Below are 27,537 nucleotides of genomic sequence, written 5' to 3'. Positions count from 1 at the left end.
TACAGGTCGGTTGGTGCGCCTGTACAGCAGAATCAGGAAGCAACGGGGGCAGCGTGAGCCTCCCACGCGTTACTCCTCGCTGTTTTATATACATCATGGATCACGGATTGTGCCTAAAAATGGATTCAAATCAAAGCATAGCGTTTTTTTGACTGCCAGGAAAATATATATCTGGGCAGGTGGCTTTTATTTTTTGTATTGAACTGCTTCAAACTTGCTCCCTCAGGCAGGGATGTGTACCGGAAGGTGCAGGGCAGAGATAACCCCGTCCCCTCCTCCGTCATCAAGATCACAGGTATGCATGCCTCCCGACCAATCTCTTCATCCTTCTGTTTCTTTTCATATATATATATACTCCATCTCTTCATGTCCTCTCTCTATATATACATATCCTCCTTTATTTCTCTCGCATGCATTCCATTTAATTCCTTCTCCACATTATTACTCCTTATTTTCCACATCTCTCTCTCCTCCGCTCTCTCCCCCTCTCCTCCGCTCTCCTCTCTCTCTCTCCTTCTCTCTCCTCCGCTCTCTCTCTCCTCCGCTCTCTCTCTCCTCTGCTCTCTCTCCTCCGCTCTCCCACGCTCTCTCTCTCTCCTCTGATCTCTCCATCTCCCCTCCTCCACTCTCTCTCTCTCTCTCCTCCGCTCTCTCCCCTCTGCTCTCTCTCCTCTGCTCTCTCTCCGCTCTCTCCTCCGCTCTCTCTCTCCCTCTCCTCTGCTCTCTCTCCTCCGCCTTTCTCTCTCCTCCGCTCTCTCTCCTCTGCTCTCTCCTCCACTCTCTCCTCTGCTCTCTCTCCCTCTCTCTCTCTCTACTCTACTCTCTCTCTCCTCCACTCTCTCTCTCCTCTGCTCTCTCTCTCTCTATCTCCTCTGCTCTCTCTCTCCTCCGCTCTCTCCTCCAATCTCTCTCCCTCTCTCTCTCCTCCGCTCTCTCTCTCTCCTCTGCTCTCTCTCCCTCTCTCCTCCGCTCTCTCTCCACTCTCTCTCTCCTCCACTCTCTCTCTCTCGTCCACCCTCTCTCTCTATCTCTCTCTCTCCTCCACTCTCTCTCTCTCTCGTCCACCCTCTCTCTCTCTCTCCTCCACTCGCCCACGTCTCCTCCACCCCCCACCACCACCGTATGTCTCATTAGGACACATCCGATTTCTAATCAGTCCTGACCTCCCTGTGTTGCTGAACACAGGCTGCATGACTCACACATGGTCTGACAGGGATGTTCCTTCTTGGGACTAAGAAGTCCAGTATCAGCTTCATTTATGACCTCACCGTTCCCGAAGGTCCTCACACTCTGTTTGCTCGGGGCAGCTGCAGCATACATTAGATTACAGTACATTAGATCCTTGTTGTGTGTTTTTAATCCATCAATAAAATCAATCAATCAATTACATTAGATTCAAATTTAGATGACGTATTGTCATCATGCAGCACAAGTACAGTACAACGAAAATAAGTTTGGCATCCAACCAGAGTGCAAATGTAACAGCAAAGTGCAATTGTGATTGAAAATGTACAGGTGATTAAACTGGATATAATATATATATAAATGAATACTACTGAGTAATAGTGCTAAGATGCAGATGTATGTACAGAGTTGTAGTATTTATATGTACAGTGATACAGGTATAAAGACACTATGGTAGTAAATCATACTGGTCTGCAGCGTAACTAGTAAGAGTAGGCAAGGGATATGTATAGATATCTACAGGTATGTAAAAAGGATTATATGCAGGTATGTACAGACAGATGTGGATATATATATATATATATATATATATATATATATATATATATATATATATATATATATATATATATATATATATATATATATATATATGGTAAGAATAAGTATACGGTATACAGAAAATAATGTATGTTGTTTGTGGGATTAATCTCACTTGAATGTCTTCCCCTGTTCCTTAGAAGGGTCACTAACAGCCTACTGTATTGGTTTGTCTTAATCACCTATTTATCTTTAGATTTTGAGTCTACATGGTCCTCGTTCCAAATGCAGATCTTACACAGCATCTTTAAAGGTAGAATATGTAATACCGTCAAATAGTGACATCTATGCAAAATATATCAGATATACTGGTAGTTACTTATTATACTGTGCATTTCTCCAGACCTCCCCTAACCACTCACACATCAAACTAAAACCTTTGCCTAGAGGTCGCTGTTTGACTGTTATAGTATTACAGATTCTACCTTTAAGTATTTAACAGCAGCTTTGGGGAGATTACTTTCAAATGTATTACAGATTCTACCTTTAAGTATTTAACAGCAGCTTTGGGGAGATTACTTTCAAATGTGACTCCACTAGCTCAGGATTGTGACCAATAATGTAATACTAAATTAAGAATATGCTGTTACACCAACCATGTATCCCATTTACACCCATAGTGATATTGCTTTATTAATAATCGCCTACTGTTCAGTCATCTCAATGGAAGGTGCTTTAATTTACCTCTATGACTTGTTCAGGACAGTAATGGTGTTGAGCACTGACCAACTCTCTTCTCCGCACCCGTCACTCCCTCTCCATCAGAGACGGCTGACGTGGACTCCTTCACTCCTTCTCTCTCTCTCTCCTCCACTCTCTCTCTCTCTCGTCCACCCTCTCTCTCTCTCTCCTCCACTCGCCCACGTCTCCTCCACCCCCCACCACCACCGTATGTCTCATTAGGACACATCCGATTTCTAATCAGTCCTGACCTCCCTGTGTTGCTGAACACAGGCTGCATGACTCACACATGGTCTGACAGGGATGTTCCTTCTTGGGACTAAGAAGTCCAGTATCAGCTTCATTTATGACCTCACCGTTCCCGAAGGTCCTCACACTCTGTTTGCTCGGGGCAGCTGCAGCATACATTAGATTACAGTACATTAGATCCTTGTTGTGTGTTTTTAATCCATCAATAAAATCAATCAATCAATTACATTAGATTCAAATTTAGATGACGTATTGTCATCATGCAGCACAAGTACAGTACAACGAAAATAAGTTTGGCATCCAACCAGAGTGCAAATGTAACAGCAAAGTGCAATTGTGATTGAAAATGTACAGGTGATTAAACTGGATATAATATATATATAAATGAATACTACTGAGTAATAGTGCTAAGATGCAGATGTATGTACAGAGTTGTAGTATTTATATGTACAGTGATACAGGTATAAAGACACTATGGTAGTAAATCATACTGGTCTGCAGCGTAACTAGTAAGAGTAGGCAAGGGATATGTATAGATATCTACAGGTATGTAAAAAGGATTATATGCAGGTATGTACAGACAGATGTGGATATATATATATATATATATATATATATATATATATATATATATATATATATATATATATATATATATGGTAAGAATAAGTATACGGTATACAGAAAATAATGTATGTTGTTTGTGGGATTAATCTCACTTGAATGTCTTCCCCTGTTCCTTAGAAGGGTCACTAACAGCCTACTGTATTGGTTTGTCTTAATCACCTATTTATCTTTAGATTTTGAGTCTACATGGTCCTCGTTCCAAATGCAGATCTTACACAGCATCTTTAAAGGTAGAATATGTAATACCGTCAAATAGTGACATCTATGCAAAATATATCAGATATACTGGTAGTTACTTATTATACTGTGCATTTCTCCAGACCTCCCCTAACCACTCACACATCAAACTAAAACCTTTGCCTAGAGGTCGCTGTTTGACTGTTATAGTATTACAGATTCTACCTTTAAGTATTTAACAGCAGCTTTGGGGAGATTACTTTCAAATGTATTACAGATTCTACCTTTAAGTATTTAACAGCAGCTTTGGGGAGATTACTTTCAAATGTGACTCCACTAGCTCAGGATTGTGACCAATAATGTAATACTAAATTAAGAATATGCTGTTACACCAACCATGTATCCCATTTACACCCATAGTGATATTGCTTTATTAATAATCGCCTACTGTTCAGTCATCTCAATGGAAGGTGCTTTAATTTACCTCTATGACTTGTTCAGGACAGTAATGGTGTTGAGCACTGACCAACTCTCTTCTCCGCACCCGTCACTCCCTCTCCATCAGAGACGGCTGACGTGGACTCCTTCACTAAGAAGGAGAGTGACGAGATGCGTGTCGCAGAGATGGGACGCCCCACTCTGGGCGAGCATGTCAAGCTGGTGGTCACCATCGAAGAGTCGTACGAATTCAAGGTAGGTTCTTCGGTTTAAAGCTTCAACAAAATATATCAAGTGGTAAATGGACTGCCTTTATATAGCGCTTTTTTCCCCAAAGCGGTTTACAATTTATGCCTCACATTCACCCATTCACTCCGTGCAAGGTGCCGACCTGCTCATCAGGAATGGTTAAGTGTTTTGCTCAGGGACACTCCGACACACTCTACAGTAGAAGCTGGAATCGAACCAGGAACCTTCCGACTACCAGATGACCGCTCTACCTCCTCCAATCGCTGTCAAATTGGTTGTGATACCTTGGTATAATTACAGCAAACAAATGGGACCACTGCCGAAACAATGGCAAGCAGTCAGAGCTGCCGTGACATCATTTAGGTTTAGAATCCACTCAGCCTCTCCAGTCAGGGGCAGCCTGCTGTAATGTGGATCCACTCAGCCTCTGAGGCAGCCTGCTGTAATGTGGATCCACTCAGCCTCTGAGGCAGCCTGCTGTAATGTGAATCCACTCAGCCTCTGAGGCAGCCTGCTGTAATGTGGATCCACTCAGCCTCTGAGGCAGCCTGCTGTAATGTGGATCCGTAATGTGGATCCACTCAGCCTCTGAGGCAGCCTGCTGTAATGTGGATCCACTCAGCCTCTGAGGCAGCCTGCTGTAATGTGGATCCACTCAGCCTCTGAGGCAGCGTGCTGTAATGTGGATCCACTCAGCCTCTGAGGCAGCATGCTGTAATGTGGATCCACTCAGCCTCTGAGGCAGCCTGCTGTAATGTGGATCCACTCAGCCTCTGAGGCAGCCTGCTGTAATGTGGATCCACTCAGCCTCTGCTGTAATGTGGATCCACTCAGCCTCTGCTGTAATGTGAATCCACTCAGCCTCTGCTGTCACTCAGCCTCTGCTGCCTGTAATGTGAATCCACTCAGCCTCTGCAGTCAGAGGCAGCCTTCATGGATGTCTTCTAGTCATTGCCGTCCAGTCTTTGGCAACGCTAACGTCAGTAGTACCGCACTGGCAACTAACTGACATTAGTGCAGCTAGATAGCTAACTGACATTAGCACAGCTAGCTAGCTAGCTGACATTAGTGCAGCTAGCTAGCTAACTGACATTAGTGCAGCTAGCTAACTAACTGACATTAGTGCAGCTAGCTGGCTAACTGACATTAGTTGGGAGCATGTCTATGTTCCCCAGGTCCTATGTTCACCGGGTTCTATGTTCCCCGCTTGCGATAAAAAAGGTCCTATGTTCCCCGGGTTCTATATTCCCCACTCCCGCTACCCGCTCCCGAAAAAGCGACAGAGTTGTGTGAGGGCCGACCATGTCAGCTTTCTTCATTTCTCTGTCATTACGGTAGTGTTCTCAAACGTACACGTTGCGACTAAAAAAAGGTTCTATGTTCCCTGCTACTCCCGAAAAAGCGACAGAGTTGTGTGATGGTGTAATAATTAGGGCTGTCAGTTTATCACGTTAATTAGATTAATTAATTACACAGCAAAATATCGCGTTATGAAAATTAACTCAAAATTAATTACAACAAAAAAGTTTTTTTTTTAATAATATTTTTTTTGTATCTCATTCATTCCATAAGAATGTAGAATACACATTTACAGACTTTTTATTTTTTAATATGGTCCATTTGCATGTTCTTGGTATCTGATTCTAGGGACATCTATGAATCTCAGGGAATGTATTCCCAGTGTCAGAAATACTGTGGGCTAGATCCACAAAGAATGGATTGCACGGTGCAAGGGGTCTGCATCCCCTTAACAATTGTGTGCCGTACTGTATTGTACCCATTCTGCAATCTGTTAATAACATTTTCATTCAATCAATCAATCTGCGCGGTGATTGATTGAATGAAAATTTTATTTTGAGTAAATTGTAATGAACCAAATGAGAATATCAATACATTTTTTTGTATCTTTGACTATGAATAACACCATGCTCAAATTGACCAGACCTGAAAAATCTAAGCAAATTAATAGATGGAAGATGATTAAACAGAAGGTTTTGTAGATACAGTACTGAATTCTGCCATCCGGACACATGCAATTTGAAATATGATTATATAATATAGAATATCAGGCATAAAATGGTTATGCGATTAAAATGCAATTAATTAGATTAATTAATTACAAATCCTGTAATTAATTAGATAAATTTTTTTAATCGCCTGACAGCACTAGTAATAATAATAATAATAATAATAATAGCTTCATTTCATATAGCGCCTTTCAAGAGACCCAAGGTCGCTTTAAATAGGGGGAAAAAATAACAAAGTAACAAACATAGTGGACAGACACAACATATAAATATAAATAGAGAAATTAGGGGTTAAAGGCCAAGTTGAAGAGGTGGGTTTTGAGCAGTTTTTTTAATGAGTCCAGAGTTGGGGCGGTGCAGAGTTCTGCGGGGAGGGAATTCCAGAGGGTGCCACACTGAAAGCTCTGTCCCCGAAGGTCCGCAGCCTGGTTCGGGGGATGGAGAGCTGACCAGTGTCAGTGGATCGCAGGGACCGTGACTGAGTGTAGGGGTGGAGGAGGTCAGTGAGGTACTGAGGTGCCAGAGCGTGAAGGGATTTGTAGGTGAGCAGGAGGGTTTTGTAGGTGATGCGGGATTTGGTGTATGTTATTTAGTTAGGCCTACTGGACATTTTCGTTGACATAAGTAGATTTTTCGTTTTTGTTTATTTATTAAGTTAATATAAAGCGTGTTTCTAAAAATTTTGAGGTTTGAGGTTTTCTCTAATATATATCAGACCGACTATAGCTAGGCTATATATTTCAGCTATAATGTCCTAACACAGAAACTACCACCACCTAAAACATCCTTATTATACCTTGTTTTATCCATAGCAGTAGTGCTTTGAAGTATAATAACTTCGGTGGACAGCGCCTTGGTGCTGAAGTGTCATTCAAAGTTTTCAAACTATCCTTACTTAAATATGACGGCACGACACATGTGAACAGTAACAATGCAATTAATTAATGTCTTGTTGTAATTAGTATATACTAGGGGTGTAACGGTATACAGAAGCCACGGTTCAGTACGTACCTCGGTATTGGGGTCACGGTTCGGTACGAGTTTGGTACAACAGAAAAAAAATATTTATAATAATTATTATTAATATAATTCTTTTTTGAATTTTTGAATTTATATATTATATTTATGTAACTATAATAACTTGCCTACTGCCCCTTTAACAATTTATCCTTGTGAAGTTTCAGTTTCACTTCTAGAGAGAATTTAACTTCACGACGAGACTGAATACTAGAGAACAGATGACATATTACAACAATGGCAGAGGATTATTTGGATTTAAACACAGTAGGAGTTCAACTGGAGAGGAGCTCAGATGATCTGTCCGGAAAAGTATGTTTCTTTTTTTTATTTGATGAGCTGTGCCTGTGAGTCCGGCGGGGGAGAATGTGTTTGTTGGCGCGTGTGTGTGTGTCGGCGACGTGTGTGTGTGTCTTTCCATTGGTTTCATTTGGTTAACGTTATTGGGCGAACAAGAAAACGAAAGAAAACTGTAAAATTGTAATGACCCTGCAGCTGTTCCAATGTAAATGTGCCTTCCTGCACGTACCGCACCGTGACGGCCGTACTGTAAATTCGCGGGACGAATACACGTACCGTTACACCCCTAGTATATACCCAATGTCATGCGTCTTCTTGAAGCGGATTCAGCTTGTTTTGCTCCGATTTGACGTCAGTTTAAAACCCTTCTACTCCTATGGCATATTTAATTCCGCCTGGATCTTTTCTTTTTATTGTGCGCTGTAGCATTGTCAAAGAGTAATTGCTTTTGCCCTTTTCCCTTTGTAACTTCATCCTTTTTTTGTTCGGGAGCGGGCGGGACCGGGGAGCATAGAACCTTTATTTCGGGAGGGGGGAACATAGGCCCCTTTTTTTTTTAAGCGGGGAACATAGAACCCGAGAAACATAGGACCCGGGGAACATAGGGATGACCCCCATTAGTGCAGCTAGCTGGCTAACTGACATTAGTGCAGCTAGCTGGCTAAGTGACAACACCCAGCCCCTCATTATTCATTATTCATTATTCATTATTCACACACACACACACACACACACACACACACACACACACACACACACACACACACACACACACACACACACACACACACACACACACACACACACACACACACACACACACACACACACACACACACACACACACACACACACACACACACACACACACACACACACACACACACACACACACACACACACACACACACACACACACAATCTCTCCTGAGGCTCTTTCATGGAATAATGTCACATTGTGTGAATGTTTTCAAACTAACACCTGACCATGTGCTTCCTCCCTCAGAGCACCGTAGATAAGCTCATTAGGAAAACCAACCTGGCCTTGGTGATCGGAACCAACAGCTGGAGGGAGCAGTTTGTGGAGGCCATGACAGTCAGCTCTGGTACGTAGAGCCTGCCTCACTACACACTACACACTACACACTACACCCTACACACTACACACTACACACCACCTGGTAAAGAGAGCAGAAGAAGAAGAAAATATTTAATTTTTATTTTAGACCCTAGAAATAAAATAAACATGTTTAAAATGAATAATATTTACTCATTTTATGTATGTTTGTGTTTCCAATGCACAATATAACGTTAATATATCAAATATAAATAATTATTTTGTGAGTCACAGGAAGTCACTGTCTGGGCTGGGCGAGACATATCGCGCAGGGCAGACTCATCGCTGTGTCCTCCCAGCCAATGAAATAGGTCAAGCAAATATATTTCGCCTATCAGTGCGTAACGCGCTGTGCGTTGAAATATGATGTAATATGATGGAAGCCGGTCGCGTTTTCGAGCGATCTTCCAAGCACGCAGGGTCCTTCCGGATGATCGCAGTCCGTATATTCTACCTTGACTCTACCGTAGCTGGATCCAGCTAACGACGGTATGGACTGTTTTAACGTTACTGCCCGTTTCTTTTGGATTTAAAAGAAGTGTATTATGGCTTGTTCAACAACAACAAGCATTGTTGTGCACTGGACAGCTGAATATCTCGCCCCATTCAACTCTTGTGATGGTAAGTCTTTTTTTTTATCAAATTTTTTTTATTATTAATTACATGAAACAAGACAACACAATAACCACAGTAACAAAAAACATAACTCAACAGGAAAATAACAAACAATAATAATACAGAATAACAAATTATAAAGACAAAAAAGAAAAAGAAACAGCGTTCAACCTATCAAATATAGATGGCAACTTCAATAGCAAAAATTTCTTCAAACATGCCAACCTTTCACCACCTTTACAAAGTGGAGTGACTGAAAAGACTGTTTACGAGAGTGTTGCCGCAGGTTTACTGTAGATAGCCTAGGTCCCTTACACATGTTGTCAAGACTGCTAAACTCGCAGAAGGTAAAGTGTAAGAAGAAAGAGAATCTTCCTCCAAGTTGGTTGACAGGTCAATCAGTCTGCCAACATTAGTCCCTTGGGGAGATGTCATGTGAATTGACAAATAGCGCAAAATAGCTAAATATCAACCCCCCCCTAAAATCCCCGCAGTCAAAGTTAAGAAGGACAAGACAAAAAACAAGACAGACAAGACATTTCCTCCATCCCCTCCCATGAGACCGCCGGACCCCCCCGATCAAGCACCCCAACCCCGCTCAGCCGCACACGGCGGTCCTTACCTTCTCAGCTGCTGCGAACCACAGGTCAATGCCAGCCTGTCCTACCCCAATCACCCGCGCCGTGGATATCTCAAGATAAATCACATCCAACAATGTTAGGGACCAGTTAATCACTGTGAGCTTCTCAGGCTCCTTCCATCTCATTGCTATTAGCTTCTTCGCTGCTGTGACGCCCGCTAGGACAACCCTTTTCAGTTGTACGGACGCGGGTAGTGTCGTTATATCGTTCAGGAGTAGCGTAACAGCTGTGAATGGGATAGTTAAGCCACACAGATCTGAAAGTTTGTCCGTTATTGACCTCCAGAAACGGGCCACTGGTGGGCAATCCCAATACATATGCATATAAGTGCCAGTGGCCTTTTGAGAGCACAAAGTGCACCGAGAGTCGGCTATCAGTCCCATAGCAAATAACTTCCTAGGTGTAAGATAGGTCCTATGAATATAATTAAAATTAATCTGCTGGTGATTGGGGTTGCGGGAAGACAATGCCACATTTGCCCAAACATCATCCCAATCAAACTCGGGGTCCAACTCCGGGATATCCACACGCCAGATTGTATCCAATGATACATTTTTATACGTGGATTGAATTAATAGCGTATAAAAGTCTGAGCCAAACCCTCTGGAGGTCGTCCTGTCCACTATGAGCCTGAGAAAGGGGTGTGGTTGCAGAGCCTGAGCCCACGGCACGCCATGCGCCCTCAGCGCTGACCTTAGTTGAAGGTAAAGAAAGAAGGACTCGCCGGGAAGGTCATAAAATTCTCTTAAGTCCTGAAACGCACGGAGGCCGTTCTTATCATAAATATCCTCCAGAGTATGAACTCCCCTCCTTTGCCATTGAGGAATATTAACCGGCTTGTGCCCAATAAGTAATTGCTGGTTATTAAAAATTGGAGAGTCCAGGTGCCATGGGCATTTAACCCCACACGACTTCTGTACATTACGCCACGTCTGGATCACGTGAGTTATGATCGGTCCATACCTCAGTCGGCATTTCGAAATAGGGACAGTGGAGTACACCACATCCTGCAATCTTAGCGGTGAGACCGCCGCCGCTTCTAAGGAGCGCCAAGATACAGCATCTACAGGGTCTAGCCAGCACATCAGAGGTCTCAGTGAAAAGGACCATAAATAAAGCTTAAAATCAGGGATTGCGAGGCCCCCATCTTGTTTCCTACGTTGAGTAGTAGCTCTTTTGATTCTCGGGCGTTTGTTATTCCAGATAAACTTAGATACCATCGATTGTACCTTGCGCCAGTGGTCTATTGGAGGGGGCAGGGGGAGCATTGAGCTAACAAAATTTATCCTAGGCAGGTCGTTCATTTTGATTATGGAAGCCCGGGCTTGTAAAGAGTTAGGAAGGGACGACCACCTGTCTAGATCCTGGCGTATTTGATCATAAGTACCCGTGAAGTTGTACTTAGTAGTTTGATTCAGCGTGGGGAATATCTCTATGCCCAAGTATTTAAAATGTTCTACTATGGGGATATCAGCTGGTAGTCGTACCGTCTTGGCCAGCTCATTAAGAGGTAGGCAGGCTGATTTGTTCCAATTAATCTTAAAGCCTGACATTTGACCAAAGTCGTAGATTATTCCCAATAATTTTGCGGCCAACCGGGAGGGGTCGTCCATGAAAATCAGCAGGTCATCCGCATAGAGAGCAATTTTGTGTGGAGTATTATTGACCATTATGGGGACGATGTCCTCCGATTGCCTAATAAATTGGGCCAATGGTTCGAGGGAAAGCGCGAACAGTCCTGGGCTCAGAGGACAACCCTGTCTAGAAGATCTGGAGACTGGAAAAAGTGTGGAACAGTTTTTGCCTGTCAGTATCATCGCAGACGGCGAGGCATACAGGACTTTAATCATATGAATAAAACTCTTTCCAAGTTCAAGTTCAAGTTCTTTAATAGTTGTCATACAGAAGTACAGAATACTTTCATACAAAATGCTTCTTACTGTTACGCTCCAGAGACTGTGCTAGACAAGATAGTATCAAATAACATAATAACATAATATAGCATGAATTTAGAAGAAGAAAATGAGGTCACAGTGTTCGGTATAGACATATGTACAATGTTCTGAGTTACCATATAATATACAATACACAATACTATGCAGTGTACTAATGTACAGTACTATCTAGTGCAAAGCAGAAATGGGATGAGGTACAATTTTAGGTACAATTTACAGTAAGGTGTACGAGTTGTAGTGCAATCCTTCATCCATAAATATAAAGTGTGGGGAGTGGGTGCTACAGTGTGTTTATTTAAAGTGGGTGTGTGCTATAAGTGTGTGGAGTGGGTGCTACAGTGTGTTTGTTTAAAGTGAGTGTGTGCGTGTGGATGTGTGTGCTATGTGCGTTTGGTGGTTGTTGTTGTGTAGTGTTCATTCATTGTTCGTTTAGCAGCCTGATGGCCTGGGGATAGAAGCTTCTTCTGAGTCTTTCTGTGCTCGCCTTGAGACTCCTGTATCGCTTGCCTGACCGCAGCAGTTCAAAGAGGCAGTTGTTCGGGTGACTGGAGTCTTTAATGATTCTCTTAGCCTTGCCCTTGCAACGCTTGTAGTAAATGTTCTGGAGGGTGGGGAGCCCCCCTCCAATTGTGCGTTCGGCTGAACGTGTCACTCTTTGTAGTCTGCTTTGGTCTTGTGCAGTGCTATTCCCAAACCAGGAGGTGATGTTGCCGGTCAAGATGCTCTCTATTGTACATGAGTAGAAGTTCTTAAGGATCTTCTGGCTGACTTGGAACTTCCTTAGGCGCCTGAGGAAGTAGAGGCGTTGTCGTGCCTTCTTCACAACACTGTTAATGTGTGTGGTCCATGTCAAGTCCTCGGATATGTAGGCTCCGAGGTACTTAAAGCTGTTGACTCTCTCAACCGGTGCCCCGTCGATGCTGAGGGGGCTGTAGTCCTTGACCCCCGACCTCCTGAAGTCCACAATCATCTCCTTTGTTTTGCTGACGTTCAGGGAGAGGCTGTTTTCCTGGCACCATCCCGCCAGGACCTTGACCTCTTCCAGGTAGGCCCTCTCGTCGTTGGCAGAGATCAGGCCCACCACCACTGTGTCGTCAGCAAATTTGACGATTGTATTGCTACTCCGCTGAGCCACACAGTCGTGTGTGTACAGGGAGTAGAGGAGGGGACTCAGAACACAGCCCTGGGGGGCCCCTATGTTGAGGGTGATGGATGAGGAGGTGCAGTTGCCTGCTCTCACCACCTGGGGTCTGCCAGTCAGGAAGTCCAAGACCCACTGGCAGAGGTCATAGCCCAAGCCCAGGTCCCTGAGCTTGGCTATGAGTATGGAGGGGACTATGGTATTGAATGCCGAGCTGTAGTCGATGAATAGCATTCTCACATAGTTCCCCTGCCTCTTGTCCAGGTGTGATGCTGCTGTGTGCAGCACATGGGATATGGCGTCCTCCGTGGACCTGTTGGGGCGGTATGCAAATTGCAGGGGGTCCATGTTGATGGGGAGGGAGGAGCAGATGTAGCCCTTTACTAGCTTCTCGAAGCACTTCATGGCTATGGAGGTGAGAGCTACAGGGCGGTAGTCGTTGAGGCAAGCAGGCTTGGATTTTTTGGGTACAGGGATAATAGTGGACTTCTTCAGGCAGGTGGGGATGACAGCCTGTTCTAAGGACAGGTTAAATATGTCAGTGAATACTGGGGCCAGTTGGTCGGCACAGACTTTTAGGACGCGGCCGGGGATGCCGTCTGGACCTGCTGCCTTCCTGATATTCACTTTTTTAAAGGTCCGCCTCACCTCATGCTCTGTTACCCTGAACACTGCGCCTCCATCAGCAGCCGACCCCCCCCCCCCCATTGCCGAGGCTTGTGAGCTGGTGTTGTTATTACCAGCATCAAACCTCGCATAGAAGGTATTGAGGTCATTTGCTAAGGAGATGTCACTGTTCAGTTTGAGGGAGGCGCCTTTGTAGTCTGTCATCGTTTTGAGCCCCTGCCACATAGCTCTAGAGTCAGCTTGTTCAAACTGGAGTTCAATTTTATCCCTGTAGCGTCGTTTGGCCTCTGACACAGTCCTCCTTACGTTGTATCGCGCCACCTTGTGGTCATTCATGTTGCCTGCCTCTAGGCCGTCGTTGTATGCTTTGGTGCGCTCTCTCAGAGCTTCACGGACGGATTTGTCTACCCAGGGTTTTTGATTTGGGTAAACTTTCATTTTGGTAGTGGGGATTGTTTCTTTCACCCTAGTACAAACATAGTCCAGCACTGTCTCCGTGTAGGCATTAATGTTATCTGTGTCGCGGAACACATTCCAGTCTGTGTTGTGAAACACTGACCGGATCGTATCCTCTGACGTCACATCCCATTTCTGCACCTCTCGCGAGACTACGGGAGTACTTTTAATTCTCTGTCTGTACTTTGGTGAAAGAAAAATTGATGCGTGATCTGACTTACCGAAGCCACTATCAGAATGAGCCTTGTAGCCACCTTTAAATTGCGTGTAACAGTGATCTAGGATGTTACCGCCTCTGGTGTTGCAAGTCACATGCTGATAGAAGTCAGGCAATACCTTTCTCAGATTGGCGCTATTGAAATCTCCCAGAACTACATTCGCCTCTTGGATTCTATTTACCTCGTCGTGTAGTCTGGAGAGCGCAACCTTGTTGCTGGCTTGCGGTGGAATATACACTCCGACCAGGACGATCGCCGTTAACTCCCTCGGGAGGAAGAAAGGACGACACTTGATGGTTATATATTCCAGTTCTGGGGAGCAGTGGTTGGATAATTCCTTCACGTTAGTTGGGTCACTCCAATTTTTGTTAAACATGAAGGCAATACCTCCTCCACGTTGTTTACCGGACTCTGCTGATCTGTCCTTGCGGTGAATAAAGAAGTGATCAGCCGGTTGAATTGCGTGGTCTGGGACGTCCGGCGTCAACCACGTCTCGGTGAAGCAGAGGACGTTGCAGTCCCTAACGTCTCTTTGATATTGAATCCTTGCTCGGATGTCATCCAGTTTATTGTCAATTGATTGTACATTGGCTAGTAATATACTGGGCAGTGGTGTGCGGTGGCGTCTGGATCTCAGCCTGTTACGGATCCCAGCCCTCTTCCCTCGCCGTCTGGTTCCTCTGTTCCTGGGGTCTAGGAACAAAGGATCTGGTCCTGATCTCCGGAGAATTTCTTCAGGCCATTGATGCGGTTCGGAAAGCTGATCCAGTGAGTAATCCAGTTGGTAAGTTTCCCGTAATCCAATGTCTATGAGTGACTGACGGTCATATACATTAAATGCACCAACAGTTGGTACGAACAAAACTCTAAAAACTATAAATATTAACAAAAGTAAACACAGTCTCGACGGAGCGAACAGAGAGGCAGCCGGTCGGAGCAGCGCCATCATCATTAGACCCATAATCTCAAGTACCTTCCACAGGTATGACCACTCAAGTCTGTCAAACGCCTTCATGGCATCCAAAGACAGAACTGTGGACGGAGCTGTACTGTCTTTACTGTTATCGTTTACATGCAACAGCCTCCTAAGATTATCTGCAGCCATGCGCCCCGGGATAAAACCAGTTTGATCGCAGTGTACCAATACAGTCATAAATCTCTGCAGGCGACGGGCCAGCACCTTGGCAAACACTTTTAAATCGGCCCGAGAAGACTCAAGGGTCTATAGCTACCACAATCATTGGGATCTTTGTCCTTCTTGAGAAGTAAAGAAATCAACGCCATATTGACATCTCTTGAGAACTCCCCTTGTTCGATAGCGTAATTGATCATATCGAGCATCAATGGACCCAGTTGGTCCCAGAAAGCTAAATACACTTCGGGTGGAATACCATCCCAGCCTGGTGCCTTACCCCTCTGCATTTCAGTAATCGTCTCCCTCAATTCCGTAAGAGTGATCGGTTTCCCCAGTTCCTTGGCCTCTTCCTCAGAGATGTGGGGTAACTCAAGCCCGCCAATGAACGATTCAAATTTAGAGTCATCAAGATTAACCTCTGAGCTATATAACTGTGAGTAAAACTCTTTAAAAGTGTCATTGATCTTTTTCGAATCAGTAGTGACTGCACCCTGGCTCGTCTTGATCGAGGGGATATCCGAGAAATGATCATTCGAGCGTATTTTCATTGCCAATAGATGGCTAGGCCTGGAGCCGTGAAAGTAGTAATTTTGTCTTGTCCTATGTATCAAGAACTCAGACTGTTGTTTAAGTATGGAGTTTATTTCTTTCTTGACTATCTTACGTTGTGTGTTTAGTCGTTCACTATAGTTAGTTTGCAAGGATGCGTATAGGTCCGCATATAATGTTTCCAGTCCTTCTAGCTTTTTTGACCGGGATTTTCGCAAATTGGAGGCGAAAAGTGTGACATGACCCCTGATAAATCCTTTCAATGCGTTCCACAGGACCCTAGGGTCTTTGACTGTGCCAACGTTGATCTGCAAGAATTCAGCTAGTTTACTCCTGAACTCAGAACAGAAATCATCGTTCTTTAGCAAGGTTGAATTAAAACGCCATCTGGGAGCTCTCGCGGAGAGCCTGCCAAAGGTTGCCGTAAGGAAAATCCCCTTGTGGTCTGAGAGAGCCAAGGGAACCAATGAGACATCGAAACTATCAAACATATTAGGGGACGCGAATGCATAGTCTAGTTTAGTTTCTTTAATAGTTGTCATACAGAAGTACAGAATACTTTCATACAAAATGCTTCTTACTGTTACGCTCCAGAGACTGTGCTAGACAAGATAGTATCAAATAACATAGTATAGCATGTAATTTAGAAGAAGAAAATGAGGTCACAGTGTTCGGTATAGACATATGTACAATGTTCTGAGTTACCATATAATATACAATACTATGCAGTGTACTAATGTACAGTACTATATAGTGCAAAGCAGAAATGGGATGAGGTACAATTTAGGTACAATTTACAGTAAGGTGTACGAGTTGTAGTGCAATCCTTCATCAATAAATATAAAGTGTGGGGAGTGGGTGCTACAGTGTGTTTGTTTAAAGTGGGTGTGTGCTATAAAGTGTGTGGAGTGGGTGCTACAGTGTGTTTGTTTAAAGTGAGTGTGTGCGTGTGGATGTGTGTGCTATGTGCGTTTGGTGGTTGTTGTTGTGTAGTGTTCATTGTTCGTTTAGCAGCCTGATGGCCTGGGGATAGAAGCTTCTTCTGAGTCTTTCTGTGCTCGCCTTGAGACTCCGGTATCGCTTGCCTGACCGCAGCAGTTCAAAGAGGCAGTTGTTCGGGTGACTGGAGTCTTTAATGATTCTCTTAGCCTTGCCCTTGCAACGCTTGTTGTAAATGTTCTGGAGGGTGGGGAGCCCCCCTCCAATTGTGCGTTCGGCTGAACGTGTCACTCTTTGTAGTCTGCTTCGGTCTTGTGCAGTGCTATTCCCAAACCAGGAGGTGATGTTGCCGGTCAAGATGCTCTCTATTGTACATGAGTAGAAGTTCTTAAGGATCTTCTGACTGACTTGGAACTTCCTTAGGCGCCTGAGGAAGTAGAGGCGTTGTCGTGCCTTCTTCACAACACTGTCAATGTGTGTGGTCCATGTCAAGTCCTCGGATATGTAGGCTCCGAGGTACTTAAAGCTGTTGACTCTCTCAACCGGTGCCCCGTCGATGCTGAGGGGGCTGTAGTCCTTGACCCCCGACCTCCTGAAGTCCACAATCATCTCCTTTGTTTTGCTGACGTTCAGGGAGAGGCTGTTTTCCTGGCACCATCCCGCCAGGACCTTGACCTCTTCCAGGTAGGCCCTCTCGTCGTTGGCAGAGATCAGGCCCACCACCACTGTGTCGTCAGCAAATTTGATGATTGTATTGCTACTCCGCTGAGCCACACAGTCGTGTGTGTACAGGGAGTAGAGGAGGGGACTCAGAACACAGCCCTGGGGGGCCCCTATGTTGAGGGTGATGGATGAGGAGGTGCAGTTGCCTGCTCTCACCACCTGGGGTCTGCCAGTCAGGAAGTCCAAGACCCACTGGCAGAGGTCATAGTTCAAGCCCAGGTCCCTGAGCTTGGCTATGAGTATGGAGGGGACTATGGTATTGAATGCCGAGCTGTAGTCGATGAATAGCATTCTCACATAGTTCCCCTGCCTCTTGTCCAGGTGTGATGCTGCTGTGTGCTGTGTGTCTATTCGAGAGAAGGTTTTGTGTCTGGCTGACAAGTCAAGTCAAGTCAAGTCAAGAGTTTTAATTGTCACGGCATACAGGTATACAATGAAATGCGGGTGGTCTTGCCCGCAACGATGTGCAATACAGTGGTACATATAATAGAATCAAAATGAAAAAACAACATTGTGCAGTAAACAGGTAACAGGTAACATGGAGTGACATCTCGGTATCTGTACATAGTTATTTACAGAGCATATGGGACATGCTAGTTAGCTTTGGTAGTGCAATACACTGTTCCTGTTATTCTAATTTAAAGTGTCCTTTCCTTTGGCCATAAGTGTGCGTGTGTGCGACATGAGTGTGTGCCCGCTCATGTTAAAGTGTTAAGTGGCTGCTCGTGTGTGAGCGTGCACAGTGTGCGTGTCGTGTGTGTGTTCATGTGTGCTTGTGTGTGGGTAGTTCAATGTTCTGAGCACTCAATGTTCATTGTTCATGGCTCTGATGGCCTGGGGGAAGAAGCTGAGCCTAAGCCGCTCTGTCCTAGTAGCTGGGGTTCGCAGGCGTCTGCCTGACCTCAGCAGCTGAAACAGGCTGTTATTGGGGTGGTGAGGGTCTTTCATTATCCTGCAGGCTCTGGATTTGCACCTCTTGTTGTATAGAACCTGCAGGGGGGGTAGTGCAATACCCGTGGTACGCTCGGCTGAGCGCACCACTCTCTGTAGGGCCTTCTTGTCCTGTGCCGTGCTGTTTCCATACCAGGCAGTGATGTTTCCGGTCAGGATGCTCTCTACAGCTCCTGAGTAGAAGGACTGGAGTATCTTCCCCGATACTCTGAACTTCCTTAACTGTCTCAGGTGGTAGAGGCGCTGTTTCGCCTTCTTTACTACTGTGTCTATGTGTGTTGACCATGTCAGGTCCTCTGAGATGTGGACCCCCAGGTACTTAAAGCTGCTCACCCTGTCCACGGTAGCCCCGTTAATCATCAGTGGTGTGTGCGTCTCCTGCTGTCCTCTCCTATAATCCACGATCAGCTCCTTGGTTTTACCAATGTTCAGGAGCAGGCTGTTGTCCTGGCACCAGCGTTCCAGTACCTCAACCTCCTCCCGGTAGGCCTTCTTGTCGTTGTCCGAGATCAGCCCCACCACCACCGTGTCGTCTGCGAACTTCACTATGGAGTTGGAGCTGAACTTGGCCACACAGTTGTGTGTGTAGAGTGAGTACAGCAGGGGGCTCAGAACACAGCCCTGGGGGGACCCGATGCTCAGAGTGATGGTGTTGGAGGTCTGACCCCCCACCCTGACTGCCTGGGGTCTTTCGCTCAGAAAGTCCAGTACCCAGGCGCTCAGGGCGGAGCTCAGACCTAGCTCGATCAGCTTGTCCACCAGTCTGGTGGGGACTATGGTGTTGAACGCTGAGCTGTAGTCAATGAACAACAGTCTCACATAGCCCCCCTTCTGACGGTCAAGGTGCGAGAGGGTGCTGTGCAGTACCTGGGAGACCGCGTCGTCGGTGGACCTGTTTGTCCTGTATGCAAATTGCATAGGGTCCATATCACTGGGGAGGGAGGCACAAATGTGGTCCTTGACCAGCCTCTCGAAACATTTCATGACCACAGAGGTGAGTGCCACAGGTGAGAGTAATCCTTGAGGGTGGGATTGGATAAGCGCCATTGGTCTGCGAGCCCCGTGTCCTGGGCCCACATCCTGAGGGCCTTAGAGGACCGTTTTTGGTCGCTCGTTTCAGAGGACCCGGACCTATCCATCTCCGCATCCCAGCACGCATTAAAATCGCCACCCACAATGAGAGCGTATCCAGTAAGTTCCAACATATTCTTCGTGATTGTATTATAGAACGCTGAATCAAATGTGTTAGGAGCATACAATGCTATTATTGCCATCTTCCTATGAGAAAACTCAACTTTTGCTATAGTAATCCTTCCCTCCGTGTCCGACCACACGTCCAGGACCTTGATATCAAGGTTACGTCTTGTAACTATGACGACTCCTTTCGTCTTATCATCGGCTGAGGATGAGGAGATAACGTGATATTGTCGATTTGCCAGCCTTGACACATCACCCACCAATAAATGCGTCTCACTAAGGAGAGCAATGTCAATATTTCTTCTCTTCAATAACCAAAGGACACTGGCACGCTTGTGTGGGGCGTTAAGACCCCCAGCGTTCCAAATTAAAATATTCAATTTAGCCATGGTCAAAATTGTCTAAATGCGTAGAGAACATACCAGTGCAGCCAGGCTGAGGCTCGAGGCGCTGATCCAGGCGGGCCCAGACGGTCAATCCCAGGAGTTCAGAGGAGGAACAATCACACACATATAAGACAACAGTACATAAAACACAGAACAAAACCACCCCAGTTACAACAACCCCCCCTCCTTCTGCTCTAAACCCTAACCCACTCGTCCTAGCATTAACCCTCCTATACCCACATTCCGATCCCCTCACTCTGCCCCATCCACTAAGGATGGTCATCTTCCTATCAATACCCACTGGAGTCATGGATCCAATAAGACACTCTCCACATCGACCCCCCTCTAGATAACCCCCTGATCAACCCCCACTAGTCCACTAAACACAAATTAAAATTAAAATTAAATTCAATAAAGATATCGGTCGAAAACCACCGTGAGCCTAGGCCCTAACATGAGACAACTATAATGGAAAAATTTGCCATTACTATATAATAGCTCAACATCAGACCTGTAACCATCTACTTCCGAGTCTGCGTATTAATGTCACAACTTTATAGCATAAATGGATAAAGGAAAATTCAAAACAAAATTAAATTAAAGTCTACCAGCAGCTAGACTAAGGTAGGATCGGGTCACAATTAAATTGCGCAAATAGATGCCATTTAAACAGCGACAATGAGAAGAAAAGGAAAAAGGGGTTATGGACTAAGTGCAAGCATGTAACAGTAACAGCCCCTCTGGTCAGGCACAACGGCTGGAATGACATAACCTATGTAAGAATAGAATTAAACACCTTCATTAACCCGGGGATAATAATAAGCTATACCTGACACAACCTGTTATCACATATTGCATATATATACTCAACCGACCTTCTACTACTAGTGCCCAAAGCTCAAAACAGCCTGGAAATAAAAATTAAAGCAAACAAGAAGTAAGAAAAGGACCAGATCACCGTTGAATTGTGCATACGCAAACATTATCGGGTTTCGAATGTCAACATCAGCCCTGTAACCATCTACTACAGAGTCTGCGTATTAATGTCGCAACGTTATAGCATAAATGGATAAAGGAAAATTCAAAACAAAATCAAACCAAAGCATACCAGCAGATAGACTAAGGCAGGATCGGGTCACAGTTAGATTGCGCAAGTAGATGTTATTTAAACAGCGACAATGAGAAGAAAAGGAAAAAAGGGGTTATGGACTAAGTGCAAGCATGTAGCAGCTCCTCTGGTCAGGCACAACGGCTGGAATGACATAACCTATGTAAGAATAGAATTAAACACCTTCATTAACCCGGTGATAATACTAAGCTATACCTGACACAACCTGTTATCACAAATTGCATATATATACTCAACCGACCTTATACTACTGGAGCCCAAAGCTCAAAACAGCCTGGAAATAAAAATTAAAGCATATAAGAAGTAAGATAAGGACCCGATCATCGTTGAATTGTGCATACGCAAACATTATCGGTTCTCGAATGTCTCGATGCGGGCGATAGCCGTAGCCTGCTAGTTAGTTCGATGCTAGCACGCAAGCTAGTGATGAAACCAGCCCGTACGCCCGCATCTGAAATGAGCATTGTCCAGCTAACTCGCTAGCTATCATAAAGGCGACGCACACGTACGACCATGAGGTCAGCATTTAGCAAGTCACCGAAGTCATTAGGCATGACAACCAGCAATTGTGAGTAGTCCGCCCTGTCAATGCATCTAGGTCCAACACATCAAGTCACTCACCCGACATAGCTATCAAGCCACCGTCACGGCTAACCCCCCTAGATATTCCTCCGCCCTGGCCAACGTCCAAAATGAGCGACGGTCATCGCCCTTGCACAGCACAGACAATCTTGCGGGGGCAAATAGTGTAGGCCTCATGCCCAGATTCCATAGCTTGGCCATGACCACTTTGTATTTGCTTCTCTCCGCTTGAACCTCCGGTGTGAAGTCCTCGAAAATGGCCACTTTGTGATTGCCGATAGCGAGTTCCCCCCTCCTGGCACGGGCCGACCGCATGATGAGCTCTCTCTGTTGTAGCCTGTTTAGCTTTACAATGATAGGCCTCGGCCCCCTGCTCACACCAGGACTGGCCTTGCCCGCTCTGTAGGCCGTTTCACACACAGGAGGGTCGGAGAGGACTTCCTTCCCCAGTATCTTCTGCAGTAGCTCCGGCACGCTCTCCGAAAGATGTCCTCCTCCCTCACTGCCCTCCGGTACACCGACAATCCTGATGTTGTATCGTCTCTCCCGGGACTGCATCTCCATAATCACCGACTGTAGTTGGGAAACGTCAGCCTGCATAGCCCGCAGGGAGCTCTCAAGACCCGCCACCTTCTCGCTCTGTCGAGAGGCCTCTGTCGTTAGCGAGGCTAGCTCAATAGCATTTGCCGCGGTGTTAGCGTGCAACGACTCCATCTCTTCTCTCATCGGGGCGACCGCCAGCCTGATTTCCTCCGATATTACCCGATGAAAGGAATCAAACAGCTCCGCCTGCGCTTTCTTCTGTGCCTCAGCGAAGCGTTCCTCAAAGCCCTCATGGAGTTTGGTCACGACCGAGAGAATTTCACTAATTTCTGGCGACAGCGTGGACGGGCCCGATGTCATTTTGCCGGCAGGGGTACTCGAGGCTCTGGTACTCATTGTCATCGTGAAAATTGAAAAAAGGTCGACGAAAGTAGTGGATACTCGACCACTCAACAAAAGGACCAATAAAAAATAAAAATAAAATAAAGACTAGTGGGGTGACAAGTGTATTTCACACAATAATAGGGAGCTCCCGTGAAAACGTGACCTACTCCATGAACGCCTGGCTCCGCCCCTTGTGATGGTAAGTCTATGTTTGAATGAATGAAAACTTTATTTAACAGATTGCAGAATGGGTACAATACAGTACGGCTCAATACACACAATTGTTAAGGGGATGCAGACCAGAGAAAGACGTTTGTCTTGTTTACATCAGGGTCCCCCATTTTCAATTCATTTTTTTTTTATCCACTTTTTCTCCCATTTTCCATATTTTCTCCCATCCCAATTTCGTATCATCCAATTCAACCCTCCCCTGTCACGGACGCTGTTTCTTGCCTCCCACAAGCCGGCTGCAATGTGGACTAAGTCATACATAGCACAAGTCCCCTCCGGTACTTGAGGTAACAGCAGTCGCATCTTTTCACCTGTGCAGCTCGATCTCTCAGTGGCGAGGAGTAACGCGTGGGAGGCTCACGCTGCCCCCGACACTTCCTGATTCTACTGCGCAGGCGCACCAACCGACCTGTGGGAGTCGCTGTCCACAACGCCCGATCCCCACCCATCAGTTTCCCACCCCATAATACGGCCAATGTGTATTAGTACGGACGACCAGCTAAACTGAAAGCAAATGTGGAGCGCTGGGCTCGAACTGACGAGCCCAGCGTCTCCAGCATTTCGTGGCGAGCGCCTTGCCCACTACGCCACGTAGCCGCCCCCCATTTTCAATTCATATCGATAGTTTAATAGCTAGCCTTGGCTCGTTTAACAATATGCTAAATATGTGTACAGCCCTGTACTCATACTGAAGTTATTCTTGGTATACTACATACTACTAGGTCTGATCTTTTGCAGTTCCTTGCTTGTGTAACGATAGATTCCACGTCGCGCTGTGTGTGAGTGAGTGAGAGAGAGAGAAAGAGAGAGAAAGAGAGATAGAGGGGGATACTAATTAATTTCGCCCCCCCTGGAGAAGAATTCACGAGCTGCCACTGACTACACATCTCAGTCAGCTCTGGTACGTAGAGCCTGCCTCACTACACACTACACCAGTGGTGGCCATTGCGGATGTGTGCTAAAAAAAAAAAAGTATTGAAATTTCTGATGCTGCGTAATTCCAGATAAGTCTGCCTTTTTATTTAATACAATACAAGTCTGCCTTTTTATTTCATACAGTTCAATTTAGATTATTGAATCATGATGAGCATCACCAGTTTAAACTTGTTATATGCATATATGCAAAACAAAAGCATATATGCCTGTAATCAGGGGGCGAAATTTAAGACTGCCACCCGCCAGGGGCGCTCAGTTTTTACCTTTGGCGCTTGTCACTGAGAGGTCTGCCCGCCGTGTGGCGTGTAGACGTGTAGTTCATAACGATACTCTTATTTTGAAAATCTGTGCGGGTCTCATTTCCGCCCCAAGCGCAGCTAGAGTCATAATATCGATGGCTCCGGCAGTTAGCAACATTCAGTTCATATGATACTCTTATTTTGAAAAAAGACTTGGCAACGAGTCATATCCGCCCAGCCCTGCAGCGGGATACTATTGGCTTCTGCTCGTATCAACACAGAGGCAGTCTGCTCTAGTCTAGATCGGACCTCCATGAGCTACCGTTACTGTTTAAACAAAGACCCAGTCAACTATTCACTTTTAGTTTAATACATGACGAGGCATTGTCTAACGGTATCTAGCTGGCTAGCTACTGATAGCTGCTGATATCAACAAATGCTCCAGCAATAGTCGACTCGAGTGCATAATACCTCCGTTCCCTCGTTAGCTAGCTAACGTTAGCTAGCTCACGTTAGATCTTTATGTCCCAGTAAACTAAATTGTCTTAACGTTATCTAGCGGGCTAGCAGTAGCTACAGATAGCTCCTGATATCAATGTCTTATAACATTGATTCAATGCGTATTCTAGCTGAGGGCTTGATGAATGTGATTTGACCAAAGAACCGTAACATTATACACCAATAGGGTCCAGCTGCAGCGCCGGAGAATCCTTGCATGCTGAATGTAGAGTATTAGTATAGGGTCTAGCTGCATCGCCGGAGAATCCTTGCTGGAGCTGGAGGCTACTCAAGTATACACACAGACAGTGGAGCTTTCGATAGCTGAAATATAATAATAGAAATATGTTAGCTTACCTTTACTTGAACACGAAATCCATGCGTCTCTCCTTGCAAATGAACACCTCTGTAACTTTACTGTAAAAGTGGCCCGCTTGTTGAAGTTTCGAAAGTCAACGTGTACGTGATGACGTTGATTAAAAAATACATCCTAATTTACCTAATACCAGAACGAAAGAGCTACTGATTGGTTTGTAAGCATGCTTACCCTGGGCAGGCTGGGCATATTAGTAGCGGGCTGAGGGAACAAATTCAATGCCTGTGGTGGAAATGCATTCTTATCATGCTTTCGAATCGAGAGTGCTTACACCTACGGGTGGCGCCAAAAAGCTAAAACAAAATGAATGAATGCTGCTGCACTGGGAACACATGTGACAACTCTTTTAATGAAAACAAACAAACAGTTATTAGTACTTTTTAGGGATGCTCGATATTGGCTTTTTTACCGATACCGATATACCGATATTGTCCAACTCTTAATTTCCGATACGGATATCAACCGATATCAACCTATACCGATATATGCAGGGTTCCCCCCCCCCCCCCCCCCCCCCCCCAAAATGTAATAATTTCAGGTAATTAACATTACATATCTCTGGTTGTGGAATTAACACAACATTATGCATACTTTTGACAATAAATAAAATCAGAATTTGTTCTTACTTGCTTGCCTGGGTAAATAAAGGTTATAGAAATGTAAAAAAAATAAATAATTGAAAACCGATATTTTCCGATATCACATTTTAATGCCGATAATATCGGTAGGCCGATAATATCGGACATCCCTAGTACTTTTATTTTAATATTTCAGTGTTATTATAATTTTTTTCTCCCTTGGGTAAGCACTGCTTTCCTTGCTTATATGGACTGCACGCAGTGGCGTTGCGCAATATTTCGGGGCTCCCCTGCAGGTCGGTCCATGGGGCCCCTCCCCTAAATCAATAATAGAGTGACATTGCGGCCACTTGTAGCTTTTTAAATTTAAAAAAAATGTTCAGGCATCATTGAAAAAGTAGCCTACAAAAAAAATATATATTTTATACGAACATGTCTCTTGGCATTCTTCTGCGCAAAGTCCTGTATAACACTCTTTAAATCTAGATTACGCGCGCGTCGGCTCTCAATACTAGAAATGTTAAACGGTACATTCTCAATAACGTGCCATGCAAGCCTGGAGGGCCATTCAAAAGGGATGGAAAGGGTAGGTGTTGGAGCCAAAAAGCCTTTCTGTTTATTTCGTTTTATTTGTACTCACGGTGCAGAGGTGTGGCATTTTCAGTCACCATGGCAACCACCACAGGGGTTGGTTACCCATTTATACTGATCAGTGGGTGACGAGTCGCAGGTGTGCAAGGAGAATAGCCAAACAGTTTTTGACCGTGTTCGTGTTGATGTGCCGTATAGGTCGGCGTTCAGTGTAATTAGGAAAATAGTTTTTTGTATTATATTATTTGGTGGAAAAAAGGTCAATAAATGGATTGGCATATCGAAAATGATACGAGCACTCTGGACATTGAATTCTTCAAGCACGTGTCTAACTCAAGCCAGCCCACTTGCCCCTCGCAGTAGGCTTATAGGTAAAGGCTCTACATTAGTCAAAAACGAAGGCTCTTCGTTTGAAATGGACAATTGCCTTTGTTATTTATTGGAAGACGAGGATAAGCCACGGCGCTCAAGATTCAACAGCTGATCAGCGAGACAGCGCGCTCTGCGCTCAAGATTCAACAGCTGATCAGCGAGACAGCGCACTCTGCGCTCAAGATTCAACAGCTGATCAGCGAGACAGTGTTTTGATTTCTGAGGCCGCTGAAAGACACTAATTAGTGACGTTTGTTTGGTTCACCGTTTCGCTTGGAATTGCGCGGAACATGGACAATCTGGACCAAGACGCGCCAGCACCGTCAAGGAGCAGACGGATCAGGAGGAGCTGCCCAGCACCGTCAAGGAGCGGACGGACCAGGAGGAGCTGCCCAGCACCGCCAAGGAGCGGACGGACCAGGAGGAGCTGCCCAGCACCGTCAAGGAGCGGACGGACCAGGAGGAGCTGCCCAGCACCGCCAAGGAGCGGACGGACCAGGAGGAGCTGCCCAGCACCGTCAAGGAGCGGACAGACCAGGAGGAGCTGCCCAGCACCGTCAAGGAGCGGACGGACCACCAGCTGCCCAGCACCGTTTGGACGAGCGGACGGACCAGGGAGCTGTCCTGCGCGCAAGCAGTTTAAATAGCGCTCGGACAAGGAGCGCTGTTTGAAGTTGAATAGCGCTCGGACAAGGAGCGCTGTTTGAAGACTTTTCGAAGTTCAAAGAATAAAGTCAAACAGTCCCGACAGCGCTGCGCAACGAACAGGTATATGTAGCGCGCTACTAGGTATACCTTATGGCCATATAAAAAAGAAATGTGTGCACACAGGGTCACTTGAGAAAAATATAAAAAGGGAAATTCCAATGCATTGGTGG

The 27,537-nt window shown here is 45.3% G+C and overlaps 1 protein-coding gene across 3 annotated transcripts in view; it reads left to right on the top strand.

Annotated features, from left to right (window-relative positions):
• slc8a1a (solute carrier family 8 member 1a) overlaps nucleotides 1-27,537 on the top strand; it is a gene marked incomplete at both ends in the record, with an annotated part of 87,249 nt that overhangs the window by 35,287 nt on the left and 24,425 nt on the right. For 2 of the 3 annotated variants that reach the window (XM_084318496.1, XM_084318498.1), the window contains 3 exons: nucleotides 227-295; nucleotides 4,085-4,212; nucleotides 8,557-8,656. In XM_084318496.1, the coding sequence (XP_084174622.1) occupies nucleotides 227-295; nucleotides 4,085-4,212; nucleotides 8,557-8,656 (297 nt within the window). The remainder of the gene's footprint in view (nucleotides 1-226; nucleotides 296-4,084; nucleotides 4,213-8,556; nucleotides 8,657-27,537) is intronic. The other variant, XM_084318497.1, reaches the window with a different exon arrangement.

The sequence above is a fragment of the Notolepis coatsorum genome, assembly GCF_963971535.1.
Source record: "Notolepis coatsorum genome assembly, chromosome: 7".
Classification (NCBI taxonomy): domain Eukaryota; kingdom Metazoa; phylum Chordata; class Actinopteri; order Aulopiformes; family Paralepididae; genus Notolepis; species Notolepis coatsorum.
This window is presented reverse-complemented; position numbering and strand designations above follow the sequence as displayed.